Source organism: Saccostrea cucullata, unplaced genomic scaffold (assembly GCF_032062105.1).
Source record: "Saccostrea cucullata isolate Sc308-1 unplaced genomic scaffold, CSIRO_AGI_Scuc_v1 ctg8974, whole genome shotgun sequence".
In the NCBI taxonomy this organism is placed as follows: domain Eukaryota; kingdom Metazoa; phylum Mollusca; class Bivalvia; order Ostreida; family Ostreidae; genus Saccostrea; species Saccostrea cuccullata.
Window position 1 is genome coordinate 1 of NW_026925528.1, and position 23,892 is coordinate 23,892.

At 31.4% G+C, this 23,892-nt stretch overlaps 1 protein-coding gene across 1 annotated transcript; it reads right to left on the reverse strand.

Moving 5' to 3' along the window:
• Nucleotides 1–22: 22 nt before the first annotated feature.
• LOC134269122 (uncharacterized) lies at nucleotides 23–15,963 on the reverse strand (the record flags this gene model as incomplete). The annotated part of the gene is made up of 5 exons (XM_062751346.1): nucleotides 15,346–15,963; nucleotides 14,147–14,221; nucleotides 13,619–13,651; nucleotides 1,139–1,162; nucleotides 23–1,015 (listed from the first exon to the last, which is right to left on the reverse strand). Coding segments are annotated over exons 1-5 (1,705 nt in total), but the record flags the coding sequence as incomplete, so codon positions are not given.
• Nucleotides 15,964–23,892: the final 7,929 nt, after the last annotated feature.

A 23,892-nucleotide genomic window follows, 5' to 3' on the forward strand; every position in this document is an offset into this window, starting at 1 on the left:
CTTTCTAGAAGGGTAAAATCACAACTCTTGATAATTTCTTGTGGGTAATAATTGACAAGACATTTAAATAAACTCTCTTGTACTGAGCTATGACTAAATTTATACTTTCTTTCCATGTTGTCATAAGTTATCAAAAAATGGTCGAAATGAAAGATTGAATTTTGAAAATCCCTTAGTGAAGACTCTGTGGCTCCTAACATTTTCAGTGCTTCTTCTTTCCGCGTTCTATCTCGTGAAGGTGTTTTCATCACACTTTCTTCAACGTTCCCTCCACAGAGAAGAATATAGATTAAAACTGACATTTTGCTTTCTTTTCGATCCAACCTTTGTTTTATATAATTTTCCAAGCTTAGAATAGGATCCTTTAAAAAAGTTTGAGGGTTTTCGGAAAATATTGGATTATTTTTCAAGAGGCTGCAACATTGGGGGATTCCAAGTGAATTTCCTAGTTTAATAACATCCAGCATTGTATCTGATGTTATCATTTTATCAAGACCATACTTTGTGAACATTTCTTCTATTTCTGAACTTTGCATTTGAAACTTCCCATTAGATATGTCAATTGAAGAATTGTTTAAAAATAACTCTTCATTTATTCTTTCGGTTGCTTCTTTGCAAATATCATTTCTGATTGTTATGATTAAAACATTTCCCTTACAATTATCATTATTCCACATTGCTTTGATCAAATGTAACTTGGCTTTAAAGTTGTCAACCTCATTTGAAACTGAGAACTCCCCGAATAAATTATCTAAGAATAAAGCGACGTTTGAATTCGGTGACACGGATCCGTACAATTCTTCAACAGTGAAAACCTGAAGAGGAGACATCCCTTTCTTCTGTAACTCTGTTAAGACGTGCGTGGCAATTGTGGTTTTCCCAGATCCCGGGTTTCCTTTTACAAGGACATATCTATTTGACTCTAAAAGTTCTAATACTCTTTTAGTTGCACGTGTTTGAACAAATACATCCTTTATTTTTAGTTCTTGATTTTCTAATGCAGCTCTTGTTGTATCTAAAAAATCCAGAAATATCTTCAAATTGGCTTGAAACATCAAATAAACATCTATGTATTTTTGTCAACTTTTAGTCTTCTAAGTTAATTTGTAAGAAGGATATATCAGGAATAAGGTCTTACCAATCTTTACTCTGATATGCATATCTGAAAAGGAAACAAAATGCGACATAATGTTTCTTGTGGTACATTTGTGTTCTTACTAGGAAACAGCATGTTGAGTAACAGGAGATGTTTAAACCAATTCAAATGAACAATCTTTCAGGTGAAACGCTCACGTTTTTGTTATCAGAGATTAATTTCATGTAAAAACAACAAAGATTTACAAATCAACAGCTACATGCATGAATACCTTATCAATGTCGTGAATATTCGACTGAATATTTACGAATCATTATAGCGGTATGGATGCCATACATACATTTACAAATTCCTCATCTATTCAACTTAACGTTTTCTTTAGAGAAGGACGATAGTTAAAGACTGTAGATATTTTCAAAGAAATTGGAAAGTAGACGGAAAGCATTGTTACAGTAATGGAAATGTTTGCAGGTGTGAGAAATTTTAAGAAGAAAACCAATAGTTTTATTATTGCTAACCAGTTAAATTTTTCGAGGAATTGATATTAAGGACAGATGATACAAACCAAAGATAGATGCCTGGATTGGTATATATTTTGATGCATATAATAAATTTCTAGAATATAAAGAAGTTGTAAACCTTCTGTGATGTTCAAAAGTCTGCCATTCTGAAACCATAATTTTAAATCTATACAAATATTTTTCACTTTAAATTCCATTTTTGAGCAAAATTGAAAAACAAATTAAAACAAACGGGGTGAAACTTATTCATTTTAATAATTTTTTTTTTCCTTTATTTCCGAGACCTATAACAGTCAACAGCTGATAAGTTGGGCAGCTGCCAGGGATGGGGCCCTGACTAAGCTCCCTCTATAACAATACATAATAATAATCCCTACAGCACCACGCAGGGTGCTTTATTATTTAAATACAAAGTCACACATAATTTTACATCTTATACATATTATAAATCAAATAATATACGTATATATAAATATGGAATCAGTTTTGGTGAAAATATGACAATAGAATGTAAATATATAACTATGAAAGCATCAGTTAATCAAAGTCTGTAAGCATATCTAATGTTAATTTTAAATTTCTGTTGAAGTTACTCTTATTATTTCTTAAGAGTTGAAAGATTGATTTCATTTCTTTCTTGAAGTCACTTAAGAGTGCTGAATTTGTAATATTTTTATTTTCATACTTAATGCTGTTTCTTGTTTTCCATATTGACCACTTGTATATATAAATCAAGGTGTTAATACATATTCGAACATTTTTGGGTTCTCCTGCGAATCCCAATAAAACAATACATACATCAACTTTGACTGAATTTATTACAGAGATTTTTAACATTATATTTTGTACCAATTCTAAAAGTGGTTTGACATGTTTACATTCATAAAATAGATGTTTCTGACTCTCAATATTTGATTTACAGAAAAAACAATTACCATTTGAAAAACCCATTTTGCTTAATTTTTCTTCAGTGTATAAAATGTTATGCAAACATTTCCATTGAAATTCTTGAATCTTTTGTTTTAACCTAACTTCATAAATTGAGCCCCAAATCTTTTTCCATATAATTTCAGTTTGCATCAGTTTCTCCCATTTTTGTTTGGACTTTGGAGTGATATTTTTGTTTAATACTCTTTGTATATCTTTGAGTTTTATATCTTCAAAATTTATGAGCTTGTTTGTTTTTCTTACAAATAAAAAATTATCACACATCACAAAAAATTATTTATTTCATTATCTTTTCTATTTACAGTATTGCTCCCTTCTAGAATGTCAAGATAGGTTTTAGGTATAGTGGTTTTTATTTTACTGTATTCAAAAATCCAACTTCTTTTATCAAGAAGTTTTGAAAATATGTATGCATTAGTCTTAAAAGTCTTAGTATCATTATCCCAAATATCTCCAATAGTTTGTAGACCACATTTAATAAAAGACTCTATATATAGGCTTTTGCCTCGAAATTGTATATCTTTATTTCCAAAAATCTGACATTTCAAAACTTCATCTTTGCTTTCTGGTGGAAAGTGTGATCTAAATTCACTGTATGCCAATAATGCATTTTTATAAAATGTGGGTAGTTTATTAAGAGATATGTTCATAAGATCAGAGCAATTGCAAATAAAATATTCCTGTATTGGATGAATATCTTTACTTTTTAGCCAGAGCTTTCCTATAGCATTCCAGTTTTCAAGTTCAGAGTGCATTATTTTGTATATTGTTTTAATTTGTTTACTTTTAATAAATATAAATAAATTTATCATGTCTAATCCCCCCTCAGCTTTACTAAGGCAACAAACATTTCTATCTACTTTGTTTACTTTCTGATCCCAAATATAAGACCAGATAATGTCATTAATTTTTTTACTGTAAATATTTGGTATGCCTCTCATTTCAATTTCATAACCAATAATAGGAATTACAAGATTTTTAATTATTAATGTTTTTCCTTTAAATGTCAAATTTCTAGTTTTCCAAACATGAAGGCAATTGGTTATTCTTTCTATTTTTCCATCCATATAGCTTCAATATCAATATCGTATCCGTGGTTCACACCTAATGTTTTAACATGCGTTGTGGTCCACTGAATTTTATTGAATTTAGGTTTTTTACCCCTTGATTTTCCAATATATAAGCCCTTTGTTTTATCAAAATTTATTTTTGCGCCTGATGCTTTTTCATATATTTCTAAGATTTTAAAGGATTCTTCTATAGATTCTTCGTCTTTATTGAACAACTGGGTATCATCAGCAAATATATTGATTTTGCATTCAATGTGCTGATTATTATTAGGAATATGTATACCTTTAATGTTGGGATTTTGGCGTATGGCGCAAGCCAAAGGTTCTATTTGTAATACATATAGCAAGGGAGCTATAGGACACCCTTGTCTAGCTGATCTTGATATTGTAAAGTATTTGGAGAGGAACCCATTTGTTTTAATGCAGGTTTTTGCATTTATTAACAACATTTTTATCCAGTTGCAGTATTTATTTCCAAAATTAAAGTTTTTTAAGGTAGAGTCTAACCATTCCCATTCTAATCTATCAAATGCTTTTTGTTGATCAAGAAAAATTATTGCTCCTTCTAAGTCTTCATTATCTGCGAAATCAATAATATCTTGTATAATTCTATTGGCATCGCTTATATTTCTTCCCTTTACAAAACCTTTTTGATCAGGATGTATAAGTTTTGGCAGGACAGATTTTAATCTTTCAGCAAGTATTTTTGCAATTATTTTATAGTCTGTATTTAACATTGTCAGAGGTCTCCAATTCTTTATACTTTCGCGTTCTCCCCCTTTGTGAATTAGGGATAAAATACCTTTCGTTTGGGAGTCGCAAAGTAAATTGTGGTTAAAGATATGTTTAATCACTTTGGTAAATTCGTCTTTAATAATATCCCAATAAATTTGGTAAAAATTTGAAGTAATACCATCTTCCCCTGGTGATTTATTAATTTTTAATGTCATTATCGCGTTATGAATTTCTTTTTCATTTATATCGCGATCAAGCATTTCTTTTTCTTCAGTGTTAAGTTTACTATAAACATCTTTTAACAATTTATCTCCTCTTTCTGGGTCGCACCCTTCGGTGTTTAATAATTCTTTGTAAAATTTTATTTGTTCCTCAATTATAGAATCAATATCTGTTTTATATGTCCCGTCATCACATTTTATTCTTACCCATAGTTTGTTTTCACCATTTTTTTTCTCTAATTGGAAGAAATACGAGGAGGGCACTTCTCCTTCAGAAAACCACTTGCATTTAGATCTCAAAATTGCGGCTTCTGTTTTTTCTTTCAAGATATCCTTTAATTTTTGCTCAATCGCATTCAAATATTCTTTATCCGTATTAGGGTTGTTTTTTATGCTGTCAATTTCTTTTTCTAATTTTTCACATTTTTTCTTGCTAGTATGATAGGTCTTGGATAACTCTATACAGATTGATTTAATTTTATTTTTTGTCAAATTCCACCATTCATGAACATTATCATATTTTTCTAGACTTAATTTGTAATTATTCCAAAACTCAGTAAATGTTTTCTTGAAATCTTCTCTTAAAATAGTTTTTACATTCATTGCCCATACCCCCGGGCCTCGATCGACTTCTTCTACATGTAACTTTATCGAAATGAGATCATGATCGCTTAGTGGAAAATGTGTTATTCTTGTATTTTTGATTTTATGTGATAAATTTTCACTAATAAGAAAATAATCGATTCTAGACTTAGAATTACATCTATGGAACGTATAGCATCTTCTCTCTAAGTGTCTTTCTCGCCAAATATCTTCTAGTTCGTTATCTCTAAGAAATTTATCGAATTCGTCTTTACTAGGATCATTTTTAACTGGAATTGGATGCCTATCCATATTTTTATCTATGGCACAGTTAAAGTCACCACATATTATCTTATAATCTAAATTTTTAAAGGTCAGATGTTTAAAAAAAGATTTGATTTTCTTTCATTCACAATGTTTGGTGCATAAATATTTTTAAGTCCAATTTTTATTGTGTTTATCATAAGGCATATGTCTATTTCCCGTCCATATTTGTCGAATTTTACATCGCTAACTTTTAATTCATTTTTTTTCATAAATAATATCCCAACACCCCGTGGTTCACTAGACCAGTTATTCCATATAGAATTAGTACCGTTAAATTCTTTCCATTCATGTTTCCATCTCTCGGTATCTAGGTCAGTTCCGTGAGTCTCTTGTAAACAAACTACATCATATTTACAGGTACGCTTGCTCAACCATGAAAATATACACATTCGCTTTCTTTTATCCCTTAATCCGTTAACGTTAATAGATGATATATGCAAAGACATTGACAATTAAAAAATATTTTTTTTCCGCTTACCAATATTTGATTTGAAAAAATGAACATGCTAAATATGTACAATTTTTAGGGGTAATAATTTTTTTTCGCTTATCAATATTTGATTTGAAAAAATGAACATACTAAATATGTACATGTTTGTATTTATTCCTATGTACACATGCTTAAATGCAAATTGTTTGCTAGTATACATAGCACACATCATGACAGTAAAAAAACATATACCCAAACATATGTACATTATTATACAATGTTAAATTGTGTAAGGTTCACGTACATTCGCTACATTCACTAAACTTTGGGACATTTGCCTTGTTTCTCCGCGGAGGACGGTGTATGAGAACTTAATTTTCGTTTTGACATGCTTGGGGTCTGAGGTTCACTGCCATTCGAAGTTTCTTTTTGCTCGAGAAAAGCCATCGCAATTTTTCCAGCACCTTCACTGCTTATGTGCACGCCACTTGGATCGGTAGGGTCATTTAAACTTGACCCAAGTTGTTATTTCAAAATTCTTTGACAAAAGTTTGTTTGTATCATCTCTCCTTAAATGTAAGTTACGAGGGTTGTCCCAAAAAGCCGTAAACAATGTTTAAAATTTTTTTAATCATGCAACCAATACTTACCAAATTTTGCAAAGACATAATATAGTTAATGTTCTTTAAAATGGTTAATTTTTAAATACATATTTATACCCGCACTTTCTAAAGAAAGTTCGGGTATATTGTTGTTACTCATGTCCGTCCGTCCGTCCGTCCGTCTGTCACACTTTTCTTCCCTGAACTCCTTCTACATTTTACACAGTAGCTTAATCATCTTTTGGGAGATGGTTGGTGGTGTCATGTAGATGTGCAGTAAAGTTTTGGAATTTTGATTTTGCCCCGGGGGGTCAAATGGGGGTCGAAAAATGACGTTTTTTGTGCAAAAATTCCCGTCTTCCCTGAACTCCTTCTACATTTTACTCAGCAGCCTAATCATCTTTTGGGGGATGATTGGTGGTGTCATGTAGATGTGCAGTAAGGTTTCGGAATTTTGATTTTGCCCCGGGGGGTAAAATGGGGGTCGAAAAATGACGTTTTTTATGCAAAAAGGGGTAAAAAAAGCATCGCATACTGGGAAACACCTTGAATTCTTATGAGTAATTAATGTACATGTCAAATGTGAGAGTCATATCTCATCTCAATCAAAAGTTATAAGCAAATGCAACATTTTTGAAAAGTAGGTTAGGCTTGACCGCTTCAAGGTCATGGTCACAGAGTAAAAGTCATGATTTATTTGGAAAGGTCTTATCACAGGTAATAATATACATGCATTATGATATGAATGCCCTAACTTTTCTCTTTCAAAATGATGAATTTATAACATTTTAATTTTTTTGCAAGTAGGTCAAACTTCTAGGTCACATGTAAAAAAAAAACCCATGCCATTCTCACAGGTAATTACTAATACATAAGTTTAATATGAATGTCTCTTCTCATTCAGTAGATATGACTGTGATGACCAAGGTTAAATTTAATGAGACAGATACACAGTCTGACATACAAATGTACAAATTTCTATAAGAATTGGGTAAAATTGTCCCAGTGGTTCTAGAGAAGGTAAAAATGTAAAAAGTTTTCAGACAAACAGATGGACGACATGTCACGACAGACGTTATATGCTAAGGAAACCAGAAAAGCTCAAATGGGTGTTTTTCATGCAGAGATATGCATGACCAACATATTCATGTTTTATATTTTCTTTAGTAATTTGTTTGTTTGTTGTGAATACACCTCTCTTGGGAATTTTTCCCTCATATGGAGACACCACCAAATAATAATGAAGACAAGATGTGTTTGTGAAACACTGATGTCCCTGTATGGAAGCCTATGGCGAAGGTTGAAGTTTCTCAAATATATGTCAAACGCAATGGTCAAGGTCAAAGGGTTCAAATTGTTAGTATCAGAAGAAAGTCTTGTCACAAGGAATGCACATGTGAAATAAAAAAAATCCCTAGTAATTCCTGTTAAAAAGTTAATTGCCAAGGTTAATTTTTTTAAGTGGTTCAAACTCTAGGGTCAAGGTCAAACATATTTATACCTGTTGACAGTTCACAATGAATACACATGTTAAGCATGAAAGCCCTAACACCTACTGATCAAAATTTAGGCCAAGTTTAAAGTTTGGTATTTTTCTTGTAAAAATGTGTATCCTAGGTCAAGTGATCAGAGGTAAAAATTAATGGTACCCAAATAAAAGGTCTTAATTGTCACAAGAAATAAACCTATAAAATGTGGAAGCCATTTGTATAGCCCATCCCACTTAAAACTTATGGACAAGGTTATAATTTCTGCAGACAAATAGACAGACATAATATAAAAACAAGAAACAAAATATGTATAATTAGTCAAATGGAAAAAAATATACTATTTGATTGAAACCACAAAATAGATTGTTATTTGAGGGACAGGGAGTGGGTAGGGAGATTAGAATCCCCCCCCCCCCCCCCCCTGGAATTTGCTTTGTTATTTAAACAAGACTTTATACTGAAGCAAATAAAAAATGACTTTGGACATCCTCCCCCTAACTTAGAAAACATTGACCACACTATCATTGTTTTCATTTTGTTTATTTGTTTTCAGTTTTTTTTCTCCTGCTTGTCAGGAAATTCTGGGCTGGAATTTTTTGACTGATATGTGAACCCCCCTCCCTACTCCCGAAAAAAAATTCTGGATCCGCACCAGTATTGGCAGTAACTGAATGTCACATCGACAACGGGAGATAACTTCACAATATGAAATTTGTCTAGTGTGGCATGCGATGATCTTTGACCCTTTTTGAACTTTAACCTAATCGTTTGGGTTTATTTTACCCCCCCCCCCACTATACTTAAACTTGTACTTACCGACTGCCATAGGTCTCGTCAACTTCATGAAATATAAATCCAATTATAACACAAAATGAATTAATCCAATGCACACCAGACTGCAACCATGTGCTAATTCCATTCGGCAAACCTTCGTCGATTCCGTCACCTTATCAGATGAAGTGGGAATCGGCCGAGGTGTGCCAAATGGTGTTTAATCTAAAAATATGATAATGGGTGACGCAACGTGATGTGATGTAGAAATTTACATGTTAACATGTATAGTACAAGAACAAAATTTAAATTATTTCATAACAAACGATGTTTTAAAAAAACTTTTCCATCTAGCTTATTCCAAAAAGTATGTGCTGTGTGATTGTGGTGTCGAGGGGGGGGGGGATAAGTAAATTTAAAAAGGTCCTATTATGAGCAAAACATTTATGAAAATCTAATTTACATCATTTATAGAATTCAAACTGGTATATAATAAATTAAGCATGTAAAATAAATATAAGAGGTTCTGAGTTATAGATCACAGGGTCTGAGAATTTCAATTTGATGAATACATGTAAATTATAGAATTAATTTGACTTTTTCCTTGGAAAGCCGCCCAATATGTAGGAGCGTGTATTTAGAGGCAAACACCTTAGTGCGGGTATTACTGTCTCATGACAGCATCTAGTTTTCATATTGATAATATTATGGCGATTTATATGAAGGCCGATAAGACCTGTCGGAGCACGGACAAATTTCGGAATAATCATTGGCGTCGGAAGCAAATTGAAAGTGAGGGAGGGGGGAGGGGCTAAGTGATAAAAAAAAATATATACCTTAAAAATTACCTGACAAGCCAAAAAAAAAAAGGATTGAGATACACCCATAATGTCCCGATCACGAAAATCCTACACACTCTTACATATTGGGCGGCTTTCCAACGAAAAAGTCAAATTAATTCTATAATTTATACAGTATTCATCAGATTGAGTATGAAATTTTCAGACCTTGTGACCATGTCAGATAAGCGTCGGAACCGGGGGGGGGGGGGGCTTAGAAAGGGGGGCATTATTAGTTATGTAGACATTGTTGTGGAGGGGGCATATTAGCAATGTGAGATGTAGACAGCATAACATCGTTTCATGCAGTATTGCCCTCAGCCAATGAAATTTCACGATTTTTATCAGAGGCAGGATAATGAAGATTGCTGCGTAGGTTTAGCCACCCTACTTTCCACAGACAAGCTAGTCGCAGTATAGAAAGTGGTGGCATTAAAAAAAAATTGTTACTGGAGTTCGAACCTTCTCTCTCCCCTCCAACCTCCACGAAATAGTATTTTCGTGTTTTGGAAAAGAACATTTCCCTTTTTGTTTATTTGCTTGTCAGGTTTTGCTTGAATTTTTTTTACACTAAGCCCCCCCCCCTTCAATTTGTTTCCAACGCCAATGTGTGACCTCTTACATGTATTTTACATGCTTAATTCATTACCAGTTTGAATTCAATTAATGTAAATTAGCTTTTGATAAATGTTTTGCTCATACTATGACCTTTTTAAATCTAGTAATGTCCCTCCCCGCACTTACTTTTTTGGAATAGGCTAGATGGAAAAGTTTCGTTAAAACATCGTTTGGAAAATTTCTACATCGCATTGGGTTGCGTCTCCCTTTAACAACTTTTTTTATATATAAAAATAATAATATATATTTTATTAAGCACCATTCGGCACACATCGGCCGATTCCCACTTCATCTGATAGGGTGACGGAATCGACCAATGTTTGCCAAATGGATTAATTCATTTTGTGTTATAATTGGATTATATTTCATGAAGTTGACAGGACCTATTACAGTCGGTAAGTACAAGTTTAAATTAAGTGGGTGTAAAATAAACCCAATTGCAAATGATTAGATTAAAGTTCAAAAAGGGTCAAAGATCATCGCATGCCCCACTAGACGAATTTCATATTGTTAAGTTATCTCCCGTTGTCGATGTGACAATTAGTTACTGCAGATCACAGGAGTCGGCAGTTTTCGGCAGCGAAGCTCATAGATTTAGTTTACATTGGTTTATTGATAAAACTGCTGACTCCTGTGTTGCATATCCAGATTTTTTTTGGGGAGTGGTGAAGGGGGTTCACATATTAGTCTAAAAATTCCAGCCAAGAATTTCCTGACAAGCAGGAGAAAAAAAAGCTGAAAACAAATAAACAAATAAAAAGATGACAATGGGGTCGTGGGGTCAATGTTTCCTACACTAAGTTAGGGGGAGGTTGTCCAAAGTCAGTTTTTATTTGCTTCAGTATATATATATATATATATATATATATATATATATATATATATATATATATATATATATATATATATATATAGTCAAATTTAAATAACAAAGCAAATTCCAAGGGGGGATCCAATCTCCTTAGCCACTCCCTGTCCTTGAAAAACCAATCAAATTTGTGATTCCAAAATAGTAGATTTTTTCCCATTTGACTAATTAAACATATTTTGTTTCTTGTGTTTATATTATGCCTGCATGTCTATTTGTCTGCAGAAACTTTAACCTTACCTATAAGTTTTAAGTGGGATGGGCTATACACATAGCTTCCACATTTCATAGGTTAATTCCTTGTGACAAGACCTTTTATTTGGGTACCATGAATTTTGACCTCTTGATCGCTTGACTTTGGATTTTTACACATTTGTACAAGAAAAATACCAAACATTAAACTTGACCTAAATTTTGATCAGTAGGTGCTAGGGCCTTCATGCTTAACATGTGTGTTCATTGTGAACTGTCAACAGCTATAGATATGTTTGACCTTGACCCTAGAGTTTGAAACTTTACCTTGGCAATTAACTTTTGAACAGGAAGGACGAGCGATTACTTATTTTACATGATTGTGTATTCCTTGTGACAAGACTTTCTTCTGATACCAACAATTTGAACCCTTTGACCTTGACCTTTAAGTTTGACATATATTTAAGAAATTTCAACCTTCGCCATAGGCTTCCATACGGGGGCACCAGCATCAGTGTTTCACAAACACATCTTGTCTTCATTATTACTTGATGGTGTCTCCATATAAGTAAAAATTCCTGAGAGAGATGTTTTCACAACAAACAAACAAAATTACTATTGAAAAAAATATAAAACATTAATATTTTGGTCATATCTCTGCATGAGAAAAAACCACACAGCTTTTTAAATACTGTAACCATTGTAATTACCCTTTCAAAACACTCATTTGAGCTTTTCTGGTTTCTTTATCATATAACGTCTGTCGTCCATCTGTTTGTCTGAAAACTTTTTACATTTTTAATATCTCTAGAACCACTGGCCCAATTCTCCCAATTCACATAGAAATATGTACATTTGTATGTGCGTCTGTCCATCTGTCTCAATAAATTTAACCTTGGTCATCACAGTCATATTTATTGAATGAGAAGAGACAAGGCATTCATATTAAACTTATGTATTAGTATTTACCTGTGAGAATGGCATGATTTGTTTTACATGTGACCTAGAAGTTTGACCTACTTGAAAAAAAAAATGTTTTAAATTCATCAATTTGAAAGAGAAAAGTTAGGGCATTCATATTATACATGCATGTATATTATTACCTGTGATTAGACCTTTCCAAATCAATCATTTTGACTCTGTGACCTTGACTTTGAAGCCTTACCTACTTTTAAAAAATGATGCATAATTTGCTTATAACTTTTGATTGAGAAGAGATATGACTGACTCTCTCATTTGACATGTACGTGTACATTAATTACTCATACGAATTCAAGATGTTTCCCAGCATGCAATGCTTTTTTTACCCCTTGACGTTGATGTTTTACCTAATTTTCAAAATATTTAACTCTTCTAAGGAGGAGTTCAGGGAAGACAGGGCTTTTTGCATAAAAAAACATAATGTTTCGACCCCAATTTACCCCCCAAGGGCAATTCAAAATTCCGAAACCTTACTGAACATCAACATGACACCACCCAAAAGATGATGACTACTGTGTAAAATATAGAAGGATTTCAGGGAAAACGGGTCTTTTTTGCATAAAAAACATCATTTTTTGACTCCCCGGGGCAAGATCAAAATTCCAAAACCTTACTGCACATCTACATGACACCACCAATCATCTCACTAAAGATGAATAAGTTCATAGAAGACGGGGCTTTATTCATAAAAAAACGTCATTTTTCAACCCCAATTTGCCCCTTTGGGCAAAATCAAAATTCTGTAACGTTACTGCACATCTACATGACATCACCAACCATCTCCCAAAAGATGATTAGGCTACTTTGTAAAATGTAGAAGGAGTTCGGGGAAGACGGGGCTTTTTTTTTTAAATAAAAAAAACGAATTTACGATTGCTTTCGTGTGCCGGTGTACACTTATATTCTTTTTTTATTTTTTCATATTTTTCTTATATGATTTGATATCGACATCATGAAACTTGAAGTGCTTGATCATAAAATGCTACTCTTTGCTATGACAAGGAAAGAAATTTAATAAATCAAAGAGAAACAAACTCTTTTACCTGTCTACAACTTTTTAGGACAATCCTATTATTTGACTACATTATAGAAAGTGTTCGTCTTTTTAAAACAAAAAGAAATGTAAGAATTCTGAATAAATTATATAGTTCTTAAATTTTCCTACATTATTCTTATGCAATATTTATTTATGTTACATGTACTTATATATATACCTCTTTTTGCATACAATAACGGGTAATTTATCAAAGATAACAATTAATTATTAATTAATTGATTATTATTTTCACAAAAATGATAAAAGCAGTATTATCAAAGCTAAACTTACCAAATTTCTCAATCCTCTTGTTTTCTATTTTATCTGTTAATTGTAAACATAGCAGAAAATCATTGTTTATACGTACTTTATAAACTCAAAATCACACGAAGTACGTGGAGCAAACATAATAAATATTAGGCCACAATAATAAAAAAAATGTGTTCGTCGGACCCGCGCTTGTATTTAAAAAAAACTATACAAATAATGTTAATTTAAATTTCTAGCACCACAGGAATTCTGTGCTCTTTTCTGTTTTATTTCCGCTCTATTTATCGTATTTTTAACCTGCTTACTCTGTATATCAGAAAAAAATATAATTGCCTGCTCACATTTTTTCATGCTCCGCCTAAAAAATTGCTCAGAAAAAAGTAATAATATTATCATTTAACCGCCTGTCCGCTTGTACTTTTTAAAATCAAATGTCCGACGAATAAGAAATTAAATTGGTGTGGCCTTAAAGATAAAAAGATTGATAAAGGCAATTTAATGTTAAAAAAACTCCTGTATTCTGTATTCAGTCTGCAACTTATGACTTACGTTTCAGTTTCTGTATTTCTTTGGTGTTTTGGTGTATTTTTTTGGTGTTTTCCTCTACATTTGAGACCACCGACTCTGTTAAATGAAATACATGTAGTTATGCTAGGGTTAACTTGCATTAAGGTCTTTATGTTAAAGGTTTGTATAATACTGACATTGATATTATATATGTCTATAAAAATGCCTTTAAATGTATTTAACGTTTTTCTGCTTTTCATATATTATCTATTTTAGTGTGTTACAGATATGTTATAGTAAGATTTCACATATCCAGACGATTTTCATGTATGGACATGATCACAAAATTAGATCTCCCTCAATATTTCATTATTATTATGATATCCATTTGGATGTAAAACAAATGGAGATACTATACGTTTCACATTATGAAAAAAAAAATACTTACATACTCTAAAAACGTTTCTTTTTATAAGAAGGAGATCAATTTATGATATTAATCTTAATTCAAGTTATTCTTCTCAAAAAAGTAAGTCATGCCTTAATTAGGCGGAAATTTCCTATGAAAGCATATAATAAAACTCCAACGATATTTAGGATGCATATAGTTCTAAGAACCAATCATATATTCTTTGTTGTCTTTTACCTGATTGCATGCAATGAAAGAGATAGACTTTATTTGGAATCAAAATAATTTAATTTTAGTCGCAACATGTACTAGTAATTTGATTGGGTAAAAGATTTAATCAATTTTGTTTAACATAACTTGCCTATGTCACTATGATTTAGGTCAAAAAGGTATTACTCAGCGTTACGTTACTTTTTTAAATATTCTTAATTCAAGGAAGCTCTAAACACTAACAGAAACTTTTTTTTGGTCTCAGAGAAATATATACATATTAAGACTTTTTATCTCATAAATTATGTAATTAATGGTAAATAACAACTACTATAATCTTACAGCTAAGAGCAGATCACTCTAACTGCATAAATTACCCAATAAAACCCAATAAATATAGCTCTTTTGTACAGTGTTAAAAAGAGCGTCATTAAAGCCTTTTCCTAGAGTAAACTAATTTCTCATTGGCTACACTGAAATTAAATTATAAGGAATGAAGCTTATTAATTTCAACTTATGTAAAACGATATAACATAACAGTTTATACTTTTTATTAACCGCTTCGCGTATAATAAAAGTTGAAATAAGCGTATTCCTTAAATGTATATACCAGTAGTCTTACCTAATATTGTAAGGTGTTTTATCCATTCCATTTCCTGTTCCGGGTCCATCTTGTCTGTTTTGATAAAGTCTACCGATTTCTGATGTTTTGAAACGCCCAAATAAACATCAACATCTTCCGCAATCTTGCGAATGTTCATAAACTCACTCTGGAAATCGGTATCAGGTATGCCAATTTCAACAGCATGTCCGTAGTGTTTGTTTCTGATGAACCTTATACGCTCTATATTTGCCGATACACTTCTGTCTGTAGGGTCAGGATCATTACCCCAACCTTGACTGTGTGCAGGTAGATTTGTCACATTACGTAAGAGAATATATAGTAAGGATATATCCATGTCGGAATAATTTCCACCATAGATATTTGACGGTTGTGGGAAAATCAAATCAGTTTGAGATGTATTGAGTAGGTGTCTCTTTTGAGAATTTATCCACTTTTGTACTTTTTTAGACAGGTCAGTTGCTGGTATCTCCCTGAGAAGCACGTCCCTCATGACGTCAGCACATGGTCCCAGTATCAGGCGGGAGACCCGTGCTAGGTTTGTTGTTTGTGGTGTAGAGGCGTACTTTGAACAAGACATGATCTTGTTTTACATATATTCTATACCATTTCATTGAGTTTGATCTAGAAAAAGAAATATTGAACAATAAAATCTAATTTTTATTATAAATAATTAAAGCGATTGAATATTAAACATTTCATTCTTTCTTACTTAAATGTTTTTTGCCAATTCATTCATAATACGATCGATTGCACTGACAAATGTCATTTGAAATGCAAGTTAGTGTAAAGAAGCTTGATTGACATAATCAATTTTTATTTCAAAACTTTTTTTGTATCTTTTTAGGTCATTTGAATCACTCAAATAACCTATTGCACGTTTTGTGCGTCACTATTCTTCATCTTCAATATTCGAATATTTTCAGATTTTTCTCTGATTTTAACAGCTGAACTTGCTAATTTCAAAATCTTTTGGGTATATATCATCCACAGGTGATATTAAACGAAAATTGTGAATACTATGCCCTCACCGCTCCTATGGCCTGATGGTCAGGAATAGTACTACCAAACTTAATACTGTCTTAAAAAATCTACGTGATCTACATGAAAAGTGCTTGTGGAAGTTTTCAGAATCTTTATAAAGCTTTTCGAAAAAAAACCCCGAATGTTTGGTCTCGTTGTTCAGTTCGATCAAAATATGAATGGTAGTGACGTAAAGGACCCACAAGAATATTTAAAATCAGGTGTTCCGAAGCTCATTCTACCTATTAAAAACCGTCAAGGGTTATGATTATCAATCGTTTATGTAGATACCCTTGTCATTTAGCTAGTGTACATTTAAAACACCGAGAGAAATCTCATAATCAAGCAGTTATGGGGTACATGTATCTTGGTGCAAAACAGACCTACTGAGAATAGATCTTATGTGATTTTTAAATGGAGCTTTAAAAGAACTTTAAATGTCTTTATGCAGTCCTGTCGCATAGGTGTCTCAGCCTTTTTCTCAGCACTTATATTAATATATACAAATACCTAAACATACACATTTACAAACATAAAAAATATCCCAACAATCCATCTTGTCGTTACACGAAAAGAAACAAAAACAGTTGCAAGTTGAAAGCAAATTTCGTTTTCCAGTCAATTTTTTTCCTGACACCGTTGGACAAGTTGCAACACGCATGCTAGGATAAACAGAATATGCTATAATTTGATCAATATCACACAGGACGTATTCCGTTTTCAATGTATTTATAACAGAACAAAATCCTTTTCCAGAAAATGTGAGACTTGAAAGAAATAAACTGTGACTTCTGTCTGATACGATTTACAAGCAATTTGTGTGTAGCTGGAAGATACTCATTATCACTTGTTTACATGTTTTAAAGATATGATAAATAGAAAAAAAAAAACATAAACATATTTACTTTCGTTGTTTCTGTGAACACTTTTAACATGTTTTAAGAATATGAAATAAAAAAAAGAAATACGTACTTACAGATTTCAATTTGTTTTAGAACTATAAATGTCCATGGAGGAGCAATATTATGACGGAACTGGTTTACTAAAAATACATTTAAATACCTGTAAAGATCTTTTCTGTTAGCATTAAAATTCGTTGGTTGGGCCATTAAAATTTTTTTTTGCGAACTTGAACCCTCTTTGTAGGCTGTATTGATTTCATTATCAGATTTTCTTTAAAATGGCAGCGGGACAAATACTGATACATGTTTGTGTACAAGTGAAATGAAACAAATAAAATAAGCACAGTCAAGATGTCAAAATTATATAATGGTTATTTACTCAATCTCTATTATTGATGTGGTGACTAAATCATGGAATCAAATGATTTGTAAAACAATAATCTACGCTTTAATTTGACAATATAAATAATTATTCTGTGAACATTAGTAACATTCATCATCATAAAGGAAAATTTTACTCTTGTACATTTTCAATGCAATACTGTTCCTTATGTCTTTATATACAATTTATCATTGTGTCAAATGCTGACTGACGGTTTTCATACTAATTGTTAGTCCATTATTTATACACTGAATTGACGGCAGATTTTTCCATTATTTCCCGATCATGACAAGAAGCACACGGCGGGTGTGACCGGTCGGCAGGGGATGCTCACTCCTCCATGGCACCTGATCCCACCACTGATGTTTCGGGGGTCCGTGTTTGCTCTGATTCTGATTTGTATTGATTTATGGACTTTGAGATTGAATACTGTTCGTTATCTCCATATCCTTCTTTCATAACAAAAATTGGACTTATAAGGTTACACACAAGTGTTTCAAAGGCTATGATGACTTCATTCTGATTAACAGAATCCGATACTTATTTTAAATATAAAGAATGAAATATATGCAACATTACCAGAATATCATTTATCATGAATTTCACGATTATTGATAATACAAATATTCTGCTTTGAAAAGATAAAGTCTTTTTACTTAGCAGTTTTCTGTGGGACCGGTCAGCAGGGTTTGCTGTCTCCTCCATGGCACCTGATCCCACCTGTCAGTGTTTGCTCTGCTTCTATTATTTTGTATTGTTTTATGGACTTTTGATCTTGGATACTATTCGTTATCTCCATATGTTTCAGTCAACAAGGGAACAAAGAAAATATGTCATTTAAATTCTTTACTGACACTTAAGCACAATGCATATACATAAATGCGAATGTGTTGTTAGCCATATATTACAAAATATTTAACTGTAGTAAGCTTGTTTCTAATAAGACTAACAGTCTCTGATGTAAAGACACATATTGCTACTGCCAGGATTGTTTTGTTTCATTCAAAGTTATATGGATTAAGCAAACAAGATAGTGTATTAACATCTAGTAACATTAAATCTTCATTCATTTGAAAATCAAGTAAACATGGTTTTTCATTTTGAACAATAGTTTTATAACAAATATCTATTTTCTCTAAGAATGACAGGATTACAAAATCTACCAGTTTCTACATAAAACTTGATTTGGAAAGATACAAAAATAAATTCTCATGAACTGAAAATCACAAGTATGGTTAGATTTCAAGTTTCTTCACATCATAAATATCAGTTGTTTTTCAGCTATTCCTTCCTAAGTAAAAAAAAAAACAAAAATAATAGATAAACATTTTATTTGCATGCATTATCTACAGATGCATTTCCGTTCGTTTTTGGCTCCTTCGGCAGGTCCAGTCCAAAGACTATTTCTACCTACGTAGGTATTAATAGCTACCTAGGTATTTAAAGCTACACAAAGTAGCTATTTTTACCTACTTTCTGCTTTACTTGCATTTTGTGGCCAAATGCAGGAACGGCGCAACATGGTGAGCACAAAATTTCTTGATAAGGTCACACTGATGATGAATATGACAAAAATTTGGCTAAAAAATGAAAACTTTGTATATTATCAATTTTGCATAGAAACTAATGTAAATTTGCTTATTCAGGAAGTAATCATTTTTTGGCCAAGATTTTGTCGTATTCATCATTAGTGTGACCGTATCAAAAAATATGGTATCCACCACGTTGCGCCGTTTGGTCTTTTGGTCGCAAAATGCAGAAATTATATAAAGTAGGTAAAAATAGCTACTTTTGGTAGCTTTAAATACCTAGGTAGCTATTAATAGCTACGTAGGTAGAAATAGTCTTTGGACTGGACCTGTTCGGGGTTCAGAAACGGCGTTCTCTAAAAATTATTATACACATTTGATTTGATACTTATAAGCAATATTTGATGCTGTAAGTTGAGTTTTTTTTAACATTTAATAAATGAAGAAAAGATTTACTAGGTATTTACAAATATCCAATTTCCCGTTCATACAACAAAGATGTAGCACAGTTTTCACGTCATTTCTGGTGATTTCAACTTTAATACCTTTTCCCAACATAGATTTAAAGAATAATTCAATGTTCCCAACCCACGATGCATCACATAACGCATTTTCGCCATCGTTGTCCTTGATATAAAGTAACTGAGGAAAAGTATTCATTAAGTACACATTTTTAGTTTCCCATTCATGCAACACAATTGGAGCACCGATTTCCCGTCGCCTCTTGTATAACGGTATTTTTTTCAATGTTGTTAATGCGGTGATTCAATCATGGAATCAAATGATTTGTATAGAATTCTAAGCTTTAATTTGACAATATAAATAATGATTCTGTGAACATTAGTAACACTCTTCATCATAAAGGAAAAGTTTATTCTTAATGCTTTTTTTTTTAAATGCGATGCTGTTTTTTTATGTCCATATATTTCATAACAACTATTGGACTAATACTATGATGACTTCATTTAGGTTAAAAGAATCCGACACTTATTTCAAATATGAAGAATTAAATATTTGCAGCATTTCGAGAATATAATTTATTATGAATTTCACGATTATTGATTATACAAATATTCTGCATTGAATATTAATTAGTCTTTTTAAACTAAACAGTTTTCTGTTAATATCAGTACTAGTATTTCTCTAGGAAAAAGTAAATATGAGAACTTTACATATAAACATATATATAGTAAGTAAAACAAACAAACTTTGACTCAAAATATTTTACAAAGCTTTTTACAACCATTTCGCTGAAGACGAACCATACACAATTCAAAGATAGAGAACATAAATGTTTGTGGTGAAGAATTACATGTACATGTATGATTTACATTGATTTTTTTTTTTTTGTAATAAGATTTTATTCAGTATTTTTTATAAATAACAACAATACATAAACAAAAATAATGATAGAGAAACATGAAAATCTATATGTTGTTAAATACATCAATTGTTTACATATTTATGCCAAGTTATTACAAAATAAAGAGTAAATCCGACGTTTTTTCGATTATAACATTTTTTTTATAGTGCATATACATATAATGGAATCATTTTTTTTAAAGACAAAGTGTTGCAGAGTATAAATATACAAGATATATACTGAAACAGAGTTGAACTAGCAATTATGGTCCACCGGGGTCCTAAAAACCACAAAAAGTCCAAACACTCCCCAGTGGACGATGCTACTTGAGACTGTTCTCTCGAAGTAGCTGCTTAATTAAAAAAAACAAAAAGCAAAAAACATGTATACATCATATTCTTAATGTTTCTGCAAATTTTGAAAAAATATGTTTATCACAATTCATAAGACGTAATACAGAAGAATATTGAATAAGTGCATTTTTGACATATTTTAACAAATCTATTTCAGTTTCTTTCAGAGATTCAATTCTACAGTACATTTTGTATTTATATATTTTATACGCTATAAAAGATATTAATAAATTCAAAGATTCAACCTTATCGTTCTTTTCTAGATTAAAGCCAAGAACGATGTGTTTCCATTTTATATCCATAGTTAAAAAAGTTCCTAATTTTTTCCAAATCTTTTCAACTATTTTACATTCAAAAAGTAAATGTTTTGTGGTTTCAGTTGTTTTGCATAAAGTACAGTTGTCCCCCTTGTCCTTTATCCATTTACTTAAATAGGTATTGTTGCAGAGAATATTATGAAGCATTTTATAATTAAATTCAGCGACTTTGTTGTCATTTATATCTTTGATTTTTCTCATGTATATATTTTGCCATAGATTTGAGTCGTTTGCAGGAATTGAAAACTCTTGAGAAAGTTTAATTTGATAACACGGTTTAACGAATTTTTTATGTATCAAAATTTTATAAAAAAATTGGCATTTCTTACCATTAAGATTTGAATCCCCTGTTGCAAAATGAAATCTCATTTCATTCTTTATGTTTAAATATTTGGCATTAGATAAGTCACATTTTTTACACAATGGTTTAATTGCTGATAATAAAGTTTTATATTCACAAAGCCAGTTCGACTTTCTTTTAATAACAGTGGAAAGCATTTGTAGTGTTTTTATGTTTCCGTTATCATCTATTAAATCTTTTAAATAGAGAATATTACTGTTGACCCAGTTGTTGAAAAATAATGTTTCTCCTTTTATTTTGATATTATTGTTATTCCAAATGGGTTGTTTTAAAATATCATTAGGTGATGTATTTTCGAAGTTACACATTTTTTTACATTCGTTAAATGAGATTAGAATTTGTTTGTAGAAAAGCGGAAGCTTGCCTATTCTGTCAAGCGCTTTTAAACTAGTTTCAGAAAATTGTAAGACGTAATTCAGATTTAAATTCGATTTTTTCAAAAAACTCTCAAAGATTTCAAATACAGTGCCCTTAGAAGATATCAGTCGCGGTATCCACGCTGCTTTCAGAGCCTTGAACTTGCATTCAATATCTGTAATTGATAAACCTCCGTCAGTTAAATCGCCGATCAGTGTGTTTCGTTTGATTCTTTCCGATTTGTCCCATAAGAAATTAAATAAAAGTCTTTGGACCTTACAGATATATTATTTATTTGGTATATACAATATAGATGCAACATAAACTAGTTTTGAAATTGCTAATGTTTTGATTATACACGATTTACCAAAAACCGTTAATTTTCTACGCTTCCAAGATTCAAATAACTTTTCAATGTCGTGGTAGATTTTCATCCAATTTTTATTGTAGCATTCTTCTTTATCGTGTCCTATATAAATACCTAGACATCTTATTGCTTTATTTGTTGCTTTAATACCGTTGATTTCATCATACATATCTTTGAGCCCCCCTAACAGGATACATTCCGTCTTGTTTATGTTGATTTTTGATCCGGCGTGATCGCAAAACTCGTTAATAGTTTTCAAACTAAAATCGAGAGATTTCTTGTCATTCAGAGCAACTGTTAGGTCATCTGCATGTTGTATATTAATAATTTCTTTATCATTTATACTAATTCCTGATATATTTGGTTCGTTTTTGATTTTTATGGATAAAATTTCAGCTACAAATAAGTATAGTAAAGCTGATATTGGACATCCTTGTCGGATCCCTCTCGTCATATTACATGTTTTAGATAACCATCCGTTATTTTTCATTTTGAATTTAGGGTTTTTATATAATATCTCTACCCATGTAATAAATTGATCGCCAATATTAAATTTTTTTAATGTTTCAAGAAGAAAGTTCCATTCTACGGAATCGAAAGCTTTTTCAAAGTCGAGAAATAATAATATGCCGTCTCTCTTCTCGGAATTACAATATTCAAAAATATCTAAGATTAGCCGATCATTTTCACCTATGTATCTGCCTTTAACATAAGCCGTTTGATTTTTATTTATTGTATATGATAATATATTTTGTAACCTTTTAGCTAAAACACAAGCTATGATTTTATAATCAGTGTTTGTTAAGCTAATTGGTCTATAATTTTTTAACAATTGTTTTTCACCTTTCTTGTGTATTAAAGATATCACAGACAACTTTTGAGATTCAGACATTTCTTTTTGTTTAAAGATTTCTTTAAGTGCGTCATAAAAAATGGGCCCTATAATGTTCCAAAAACATTGGTAGAATTCACATGGTATACCATCTAAGCCAGGAGACTTTTCTCCTTTCATTTCAAGTACGGCATTTTTGCATTCATCAAGTGTAGGGAATTCATCTAACATTAATTTGTCCTTCTCGTTCAGCATTGGTACTTCAATATTGCTTAGATAACTCGAAATCTTAGCGGTTGGAATATTTGTAGTTTTAAACAGATTCGTATAATAATTATTCATTTCCCCGATTAATGAATTTGTAGTGTTTATTAAATCGCCAGTAGGCGTTTTAAGTTCTTTAATTACATTAGACGTTTGATTTTGTTTTTCAAGATTTAAAAAATATTTTGTATTTTTTTCGCCGCTCTCTATCCATTTTGCTTTTGATCTTATTTGTGCCCCTTTTATTTTTTTGTCATAAAGTTCATTTAAATTTGTGTAGAGTGCCTTAAGTTTTCTATTATTAATATTGTTACACTGGCTATTTTCCATATTTTCTATCTCTTTTTCAATAAGGGTTATTTTTTCTCTCATATTCTTTCGTTTACTTTTTGCGAAAAATATTGAAAATTCTTTAATTTTACGTTTAAAAAGTTCCCATTTGTCGATCGGATTTTGTACATTATCTACTTCATTAACTAAATTTGCAATATTTTCCT